Consider the following 10,247-nt stretch of genomic DNA (forward strand, 5'->3'; position numbering starts at 1 on the left):
TTTTAGAAACATGGAGTCCTTTCAGTATGAAAGCTGGAAGAAGCTGTAAATCTTCACACCTCTGCTCTAAGGAAAGGAATGTGACTACCAGACAAATAAACCACTGCCTAGATACAGAAGAAATATCTCATTGAGAGACTTAGACCTCTGGAAATGGGGTCTTGCCAGGCACCAAAGCATAATTTGTCAGATCAAAAGTAGATGCTCTAAGCATCTTACTGCCTGGTAGAAGTCACATTGACTGCCTCCTTCATTTCTGAAGCCTACAGCTGCTTCAGCTGCTGCTTGCATTCAGCCAGCCAGGTGTTGGTAGGCTTCCGTGTTGCCACAGACCCATGCCACAAAAGCAATGCTGACATCCCAGGACTCTTACTATCTTCTTCTTGACAACTGTACTCAGATTTTTATATCGTTTGTAACAGCAGCTTGTTTATCTGATGGAAAGCCATGCAGGCTCATGACCTGGGAAATGATATTCCCTGAGGACCTCAGCAAACACTTAAATAGGCTGCAGGTCTTTCTCACCTTCTCAGACTCAAAGGAATTGAGAAAATAAAGGCATCATTTACCTTTACAAAGAGACTGAACCACCTTTGTAGAAAAGGTACCCACAAACACACAGGGGTTAAATAGAAATGAATACTTATTTCAATCAACACTATCTAACACTCTGATAAATCAAAAATAATATCATAAATTCAGATATCATTCAGGAATACATTATAGCACAAGTACTTAAAGATTAACACACTAAAGCACAACTACTTAAGAATTCCTAGAATTCTTAAGCCTTTTTTTTTTGGTTTGGTTTGTATTTATTTTATTTTTTTTACTAATCTTAACATGGATAATAATAAGCCCACATGTGCACATTCACTCAAAGATAACACCCCTCCCTCCCATAACTTGCCTTATAGGGACAAGGCTCAGTCAAAGATATATCTAGAAGAAATACATCACACACCAACAAGGAGGTGACCCCATCTTGAGAAGGCTCCTTACCTGGCATCCCGACCTAGGAGGACAGGCTTGCCTCACAGACCTACTGCTCCAAAGGACAAACCTAACTAAGGACTTCCCAGCAGGAACTCTGTTTTTATGGACTAAATCAGATCTCACCTGTGGTCAATCTACCCGGGCAGAGACACCCCATTGGCTGAGAACCATGTTTGTTGACATAGGGTCTGGCAACCCCCAAATTGCCCTTGAAAACCAGGTGCTACTGTTTCTGCTGACAGTTCTGCAGCCCAGCAGGGGGTAAGACCAGAAATCATGGCAGCTCCACCAAGTCTAAAGTCCACCACGATAAAATACAGCAGATCACTTTTCTTCGACTGATAAATCTGATCAGATTGAGAAGACAGAAGACAAAACTAAAGCCTTTAATCTTACAGTAGTTAAGTTTTTATTTTCACATTCAACTAAGTGATTTGGGCCACAGGGTGTGGATCTTTCCTGTTCTTACAACCATGCACATTTTCTGGAGGGGCCCTAAGAGCTCTTACAAACGTATTTCAGCACCTACTCATGTGTTTACAATGTCCCTTTACAGGTCCATTCTAAATTAGTCTCTTTCAAGACACTGCTAGATCTATTGACATTAGCTCTGGTTACCCCTGTATGTCCACACATGCATGTTATACAAAGTTATCCTTCCACTTAAAACTAGGACTTCGAATGTTTGTGATGAGGGGTCTTTAGTCCTTACAAGTTAGAGCTCTGTGCAGCTACTTGGAAGTTAAATTATGCGAGCAAATAGGTACCAAAATTATGGGATGCACTGCCCTCTTGTGGAGATTTAAATAGAGAACATACCCTTAAGAGCTCCACAATGCACTTGACCTTGGAGCCTCGGAAGTAATTTCCTGGAGCAGCTCAGATTCCAGCTGAGCCATAAAACCTTCTCTCCTCTGCATCTTACTTTCGTTTTCCCTAACTTTATACCGTTGCCTTGGCAGTATTCATTATACTGCACGAGTAGAAGGATGACTTGTTTTTCATACTTAGCCAAAAATATTTGTATTTTACCTGACATAAATGTACATGTGTTTTATAGAAATACACACAGATGCGTGTTGCATATATAATATATACATTATGTGCACACATTTTCTGAAAATATTTTATGAACTTCTGTGTTTTTCAAATATAAACAATTCAGGAACAACTGTCTGTATCTTCTGATATACCATTTATTTTCCTCTAGAGATTATGGAGGTGTTGTTAGGAGTGAGGCTGGGATGACACCGAGATGAGAGGTGGCACTATCCCTGCAGCACAAGCCAGTCATGTAACTCTAAGACAGGCTCACTGATTTGATATAATCCACTGCCTCTCAAAGATGTGGGTAACTAGGGATGCTGTCAGCAAACACCCTCCTGTCCTAGTGATTACAGGGCTGTTGGGCACTGCACCCTCTTCTCCTCTGAGGCTGGCTGTTGGCCTCGAGCTGGCAGCACAGAGAAAGCCAGCTGCAGATCCGAAGTTGCTTTCAGCAGCAGACACTGGGCTGTGGCAACAGCTGGGAAAGACATCTATGGATGTGTATGGAACTGTGATGTTGCTTCTATACCATGTAAATTGGGATATGCTTGCAGCACATCGTTTCATCCCAGAAGGGGCTATAGCACTTGTTTGGTATCAGGTGGAAACCAGCAGCAAGGAAGAGTTATTTTCTTTCTTCTGCCTTGTGCTGGCACTTTGGGCCTGGCAGCTTGGACAGCACAGGGACAAAACGTGTCATTCTGTGCTCCTCTCACTAGGATTTGGTTTGCCTCCTTTTCACAGGAAGATTGTTTTCAAGGCTCTAGGCTTCTCCACCTTGCAATGCCTTGTCTGTGGCAGAGGACAAAAGCAAAGCACTTATTCTGAATTCCTGACATCCCTTCTTTAATTAATTCTTGGAAAGAACATCTTTACGCTATTTAAATACACCGGCCAAGGATGCTCCACTAGGGTTTGGGTAATGATTTCTGTGTTCCTAAGAGATCTTTTGTGTAGGGCCATGCTCTCATCCTTGGCATTGTTACATCCATATTTGATGTAGCTGCTTCTCCTTTTCCCATGAGATGGACACAGAGCTGCCTGAGATACAGGCTGGTATTCTTCTAGGACTAGATATACTACATTCCCTCACCAGTGGTGAGGCTTCCTCACAGGCAAGGTATAATGTAATTTGATAGCTATGTGAGATAAATAGATTCAATTTAGCATATAAGCAAACATTTACAGACATTAAATACTATACATGCCACATATTTAATTTAAAATTTTATTTAATCTGACTTCCTGTGGTTTCCCAAAAAATATCTCTATATACTTGCAACACCACGCTACTTCAAATAGAAAAGAAAATTATGGAAAGTGATCATGCAGATACACCAAGCTGTTACAGGCCATCCAAGAAGATTAAGAAGGAACATTTAGATTTGATCTTAAGAAAACTGAATTGACAAGGGTTCTTAAAAATGGAATATGAGAACACAGAGCTAAAAAATAAGACTGGTGAAAGAAATCCAAGGTACCCACTCTGAAAGCACTCCCTAAGTCTGGAAAACTGCTCCTGAAAGTCTTAAAATTGCCCAGTAAATCTTCAGTAGTCTGGAAGAATGAATTAGAATCCATCTGTAAACCACTAATGCTCTTTTTCCTACAGTAATAGAACAAAATCTATTAATTACTTCATGAACTACGCAGACACATTGGACTATGGTTGGATTTCAATGGCAGAAAGAGGGTCCCTGAAAAACGTGTCTGAGCTCTTGGAATTAATGAGGTTATCCTAGAAAAGCCAAGCTGCCTTGTGAAAGGTGAAACATTCATTCCCTTCATAGCAACAGCTCTGGGTTTCACTAATTTCTTCACAATGGAAATGTGTTGGTCCTCAAACAAGTTGATCTTGCACAGGTGACTCAGCAAAATTATACGTCCAGGCTGAACACCTACAATCATTGTGATATATGTAAAAGTAGGCACAAGGCTTTGGTTATCACAGTGTTCCTTAGGTGCTGGAAAGTATTACTGGGGTGGCCACAATATAAACATGTAGGCAGAAAAGCAGAGACGTTCGGAACAAAAATATTGAAGCAAGGTCTCTTCAGCTCAGAGCTCTAACTGCTATTTTGCTCTTGTTTAAAATACCTCGGATATTTGAAAAAGTCAACAGTTTCATAAGCAACCTTGAACAAGCTAATCTTTGACTAGCATAGTCAGCCAAGACAGAAACTTTCCTGATAACTGCTGGTGTTATTGATCTTCACCTCAGTGGTCACCTCATTGCAGCCTCACACTTGTTCTGCCTGGACTCTTGCAGGGCTGCTATGGAGCTGTGGCAGCTTGTGGGATTTTGTTTACCTTGCTCACAAAGGGTCCTTTGAACCCACTTTTAGACCAACAAAAATAGCATAAAGGTAAATGAAAGTGTGTATTTTAATAACTTCAAGTCATTGTCTCTTAAATAGACTCAATCTGTCGTGTAAGTTTATCAGAATAACAAATTTAGTAATTACCCATCCTTAAAAATAATAACAAAAAAGCCACATCTTATTCTGTTTGCATAAAAAAAATTGTTGTAGTGATCTCAGTTTTTTAACATTGCCTGATCTTTCATGTAAAACAATCTATAGATATTCCATATATGGTATTTTATGTATTTATTTATTTGTTTAACCTTCAAAAAGTCTGTTGTGCAAATCAGAGGAGCAGTATACAAGCAGAATTCAGCCAAGGGAGGCAAGTCATGCTTGTCTTACTCTGGAGTTAATGAGACATCACATGTAACAAAGATGAGTTATGTTGTGTGCATCTGTACAGGCTCTACAGATGACTCAAGACAGACTGAAATCCAATTCTGTGTACCAAAACAAGCTGGTGGGGACAGAAGATGTTCTTTCTGTCAAGGCTGTTCTTCATACATATATACATGTTGGGTTTGAGGCATAACTTCATTGCTTCACTTCTATGTCAGTCAAACTACACTGGAAGACTGAATAAAATGAGAAAAAGAAGAAAATCAGGCCCATTGGTTTGAGATGGAAAACTTTGTATTATCATCTTACTCCTCTGGAGTGTCTGAATTTAGTTTGTCAAGCTTGTTTATATCCCACATGAAGCAAGGCACAGTCTAGAAAGATTACTCTGGACAAGAACTGTGCCCCAAATTCTAGGAGCATGCATACAATTGCAATTTCCTTTTCTTTGGTTATATCATGTTAAAGATGTACACATGTTGCGGGTTGTTTAATAAACAATGGATATGTGAGCAATCTAGTTTTTGCAGGAGAACACCTGGGCCTCAGTGACCAAGGACTTTCTCATGGGAAATATTTTTCAACCTGATATTCTTCCTGAAAATTCATGGTAACTTCTCCTTCAAGCTGTAAATTTCTGATCAGATCCACACTTAATCTTACATCAGCTTACTTATCTTCCAAAAACCCATCTAGGAATTGTTGTTACAAAGTGTATTCTTGCCAAAAGATTATTTTCTGCATAATCCAATTTAGCTTCAGTGTCTTTAATAAGCTGGGAACCTTACATGTTCAGAAAGTATGCCTCATTTACATGTAGGCACTTCAGTAAATCCAAAGTCTACACTTAGTTCCTCTTTCCCGTAAGCTTCAGCTAACACAAAGGAGAAGCAAATTCCATAGTTACAAACAGTCCCTTGTTGTCTTGAAATAATTCCTTTTTTTCTTTTAAACAATCTAGCCAACTTGATTTTAGGCATTCTGCTCTCATCCTGTTTCTTTTGTGGAAGTAATGTTGCCTTTAAGTAACAAGTATATTGCAAGGGTAGAGGAAACAAACTGAGAATAAGAGCATAGAACACATTTAAGATGTCCACAATAAAATTGAGTTGGCATTTCTTAGAGCAGTGCAATTTTGATAAGTAAATCAAGTTCTAGCTTATTTCAAAGTTCTCCAATACTCTGATTATCCTATACTGACTCTATTCACCTGTGTTATAATGAGGATTACCCATTGTCTCAGATATCCAAGCTCCCTAAATGCCTCTGTTAACCGAAGGGTCATTGTATTTTGCCTGAGTGTTTGCTCCAATCCAGATTATTTCAGCACTCTTCATGTTTCAGATTTGTTAGGGTACTAAAAAGTAAGGTACTAAAAAGGTAGCTCACTTTTCCTGGAGGAATGACAGTTCTAGACAGGAACTGAATACTCACCTTGCATGACCCATGCTATCATTTACGACAAGATTTCACAGAACACAGAATGTTTTACACTGGTGATTAATAATGTACCTCAAGGCTTATTCTCAAATACTGTGAGAATAGCTTCAGAGTCTTACTTACATTGGCTCTCCACTATGAATATACTCCCATAAGAGCTCTTCAGACAGGTCAGAAAATTTTACTTTAGTCTCTTCATAGAAATCAGTGATTTCTGTCTGTAGTTGATTATCTACAGAGAGGAAGAGTTCTTGTTAGAAAGAGAAATTGTAGCTTTGAAATCAAACTGAAATGTTATGCTGTTTGCATTCATTTGATGTTTTGCTTGAAAAAAACCAAAAACATACTACACAGATGCATGAAACTACTCTTAGAGACAGCGGCCTTGTAACTTCCCATGTGGATCAGATTCTGCTCAGTCCCACAGTTTGTACTGCCTTACTTTAACTTCATTTAGAATATTCCCACAATTTAAATTAGTCTTAGTCCCATAGCTTTCAGAGACAGTATTTCTGAGGTCTGTTGTATTTTGTCATCCTCCTTCTTGTGTGAAAACTGAACACAGTAAGAAGGCTGGCTTTTGGGGGGAGGTTTCAATTAATATATTAATAAGGTAAATTCTCATCTTGAGTAGGAAGCCAATTCAGACAGTATATGAAAAATTTTCCTACTGTTTCTTTACTTGTACAAGTCCTTATGAGAATAATGTTTAACGAAAATACTGAGTATTAATGAAATAATACATGTACCTTTACTGCTGCAATGAATAATAGCCACTCCTGTGAAAACACTGTGCTCTTTCCCATTCAACCTGTCAGGGAATAAATGTGCATTAAGCAAGTTTTATGAAATGTCTCACGTGCAAAAATGTTCTACATGAGCCTGAGAAACACACTATTATATTAATACATCACCTGATGGCTATGACATGTATCCTAATGAAATTTTATTTCTTTTTTTTTTCATTTTTTCCTGTGTGAAAACTGAACACAGTAAGAAGGCTGGCTTTTGGGGGGAGTTTTTAATTAATTAATAAACAATGGATATGTGAGCAATCCAGTTTTTGCAGGAGAACCCCTGGGCCTCAGTGACCAAGGACTTTCTCATGGGAACCAGCTGATAAAAGTGAAGGCAAGAAGTAAACACCCGGATGTGCCGAAGAAGGAAGCGGGGCAGAGAGTTCTGACTGAGCATGTGTATGCCTGAGCCCAGGAACTGTTCAGATCGTGGCAGGCTCTAGTACAACTGACCAATCATAACTGTAGTTCTGGACATGTGCAGCTCGGGATGAAAGTATATAAGTGCCTGTTCTTTTCCAATAAAGTGAAGTTTTGCTCTATCAATCATATTGATTGGCTTGCATTCTTCCCTCGCTGAAGCCTCCGTGACAACATACACATATAGGGATTTACAGCTATGTTAAATTTGCAGGCATTAGGGGTGGGGATGTAAGATTTTTCCAAGAGAAGCAGCTCCTCTTTTTTCCTACATGTGCCAGAAAACATGCTTTCCATGACCTGATGAGATCCTTGTCCTTTTTTTTCAGTCAGACGTTACATTAGCATCATATGAAAGATACCCTGGTTTCCATTTCTGTAGTATCTTTCAAGACTCCTTGTTTGCAAGGAGCAGTGTCACACACTTCACAGCCCTGAAAAATGATCAGGACATTTTTTCTGACAGGCTCTGTGACAAGCACAGAGCTTGTCCTCTCTCTGTTTCACACAGGCCCTTTCTTTCTAGTCAGCTCTCCAGCTACCTCAGAACCATCATCAGTATTATGGATTTGCTGACAGTAGCTATTTACAGCCCCAGTTGTATTTAATCTAAGCATTTTATTTCCATTTTCAATTCACTATTATTTCCCTAGGTTCTTAGTACGTTTTAATTAGTGGAGCAAAAAATGTCTTCAAACTTTCAAGTGTGCTCAAGTCACTGCTACCCATAGGAAAAATCTAATTTCAAACCTTAAATTCTGATACTTGGGATGTTGTACAGCCTTTTGGGTGGTGGTGGCAAAAGGCTGATCCTCGTGCGTTGCAACGGGAGCAGGAGGCCAAGGGTGTGGGGAGACCCAGTAGCCCCAAAGGGGCAACAGAGCTCTCTGCTCCAGCCCCTCCTGGTGCCACAGGAGTTCTGTCTAGAGTCTGCTACTGCAGGGGTCCACACTGCTTATAGGTAGGTGTGGGTGGGTGGGTAGGGTAGGGTAGTAGGTAGGTAGGTAGGTAGGCAAGTAGGTAGATAGATAGGTAGGTAGATAGGTAGGGAGGTAGGGAGGTAGGTAGGGAGGTAGGCAGGCAAGTAGGGAGGGAGGTAGGCAGGCAAGTAGGGAGGGAGGTAGGCAGGCAAGTAGGGAGGGAGGTAGGCAGGCAAGTAGGGAGGGAGGTAGGCAGGCAAGTAGGGAGGGAGGTAGGCAGGCAAGTAGGGAGGGAGGTAGGCAGGCAAGTAGGGAGGGAGGTAGGCAGGCAAGTAGGGAGGGAGGTAGGCAGGCAAGTAGGGAGGGAGGTAGGCAGGCAAGTAGGGAGGGAGGTAGGCAGGCAAGTAGGGAGGGAGGTAGGCAGGCAAGTAGGGAGGGAGGTAGGCAGGCAAGTAGGGAGGGAGGTAGGCAGGCAAGTAGGGAGGGAGGTAGGCAGGCAAGTAGGGAGGGAGGTAGGCAGGCAAGTAGGGAGGGAGGTAGGCAGGCAAGTAGGGAGGGAGGTAGGCAGGCAAGTAGGGAGGGAGGTAGGCAGGCAAGTAGGGAGGGAGGTAGGCAGGCAAGTAGGGAGGGAGGTAGGCAGGCAAGTAGGGAGGGAGGTAGGCAGGCAAGTAGGGAGGGAGGTAGGCAGGCAAGTAGGGAGGGAGGTAGGCAGGCAAGTAGGGAGGGAGGTAGGCAGGCAAGTAGGGAGGGAGGTAGGCAGGCAAGTAGGGAGGGAGGTAGGCAGGCAAGTAGGGAGGGAGGTAGGCAGGCAAGTAGGGAGGGAGGTAGGCAGGCAAGTAGGGAGGGAGGTAGGCAGGCAAGTAGGGAGGGAGGTAGGCAGGCAAGTAGGGAGGGAGGTAGGCAGGCAAGTAGGGAGGGAGGTAGGCAGGCAAGTAGGGAGGGAGGTAGGCAGGCAAGTAGGGAGGGAGGTAGGCAGGCAAGTAGGGAGGGAGGTAGGCAGGCAAGTAGGGAGGGAGGTAGGCAGGCAAGTAGGGAGGGAGGTAGGCAGGCAAGTAGGGAGGGAGGTAGGCAGGCAAGTAGGGAGGGAGGTAGGCAGGCAAGTAGGGAGGGAGGTAGGCAGGCAAGTAGGGAGGGAGGTAGGCAGGCAAGTAGGGAGGGAGGTAGGCAGGCAAGTAGGGAGGGAGGTAGGCAGGCAAGTAGGGAGGGAGGTAGGCAGGCAAGTAGGGAGGGAGGTAGGCAGGCAAGTAGGGAGGGAGGTAGGCAGGCAAGTAGGGAGGGAGGTAGGCAGGCAAGTAGGGAGGGAGGTAGGCAGGCAAGTAGGGAGGGAGGTAGGCAGGCAAGTAGGGAGGGAGGTAGGCAGGCAAGTAGGTAGATAGGTAGGTAGGTAGGTAGATAGATAGATAGATAGATAGATAGAAGCTGTCAGACCTTCATCACGAGCAGCCAGTGCAGGGAACACGAGGGGACGTTTGGTGCTGTTTGCCTCCATGTCCGTGCTGTTGCTCCATGTGGTTTATCACGCATCCCAGTACCCCGTGCACAGCAGGCACACGTGTAGGTGCTGGCAACACGCACAGCTCGGTGCGGGAACCCTGTGGGACAGGCTGCGGCAGCCTCAGCTCTGTGGGGCTGCCAGATTTGGCGACCCCCATACACCCTTTGAGGCACACGACCCGTGAGACAGACACTGAGGGAGACCTCATAATTTGATGTAAACCGCTGTTTTAACGAGTGGATGTATTTTTTTTTAATGCTAGAGCATACATTTTACTGCCTGACCAGCCAGCTGAGAAAACACAGAGCATCACATGCCTTGCAAGCTGCTTGGGATAATGATGAGGTCTCACGTTGCACTTTTCCTACTCACTTCAGAGGCCAATAGGGGCTGTATGACCAGCTGCCCCGCCCCCAGCCCCGCCCCC

General features: G+C 43.2%; 1 protein-coding gene across 1 annotated transcript in view; it reads left to right on the forward strand.

Moving 5' to 3' along the window:
• Nucleotides 1–1,165: 1,165 nt before the first annotated feature.
• Nucleotides 1,166–10,247, forward strand: part of ASMTL (acetylserotonin O-methyltransferase-like) — a 35,997-nt gene continuing 26,915 nt past the window's right edge. Inside the window, exons 1-2 of the mRNA XM_010001187.1 lie at nucleotides 1,166–1,257; nucleotides 6,149–6,185. Of these exons, the coding sequence (XP_009999489.1) occupies nucleotides 1,166–1,257; nucleotides 6,149–6,185 (129 nt within the window). The remainder of the gene's footprint in view (nucleotides 1,258–6,148; nucleotides 6,186–10,247) is intronic.

The sequence above is a fragment of the Chaetura pelagica genome, unplaced genomic scaffold, assembly GCF_000747805.2.
Source record: "Chaetura pelagica isolate M959 unplaced genomic scaffold, ChaPel_1.0 scaffold266, whole genome shotgun sequence".
Taxonomy (NCBI): Eukaryota; Metazoa; Chordata; class Aves; order Apodiformes; family Apodidae; genus Chaetura; species Chaetura pelagica.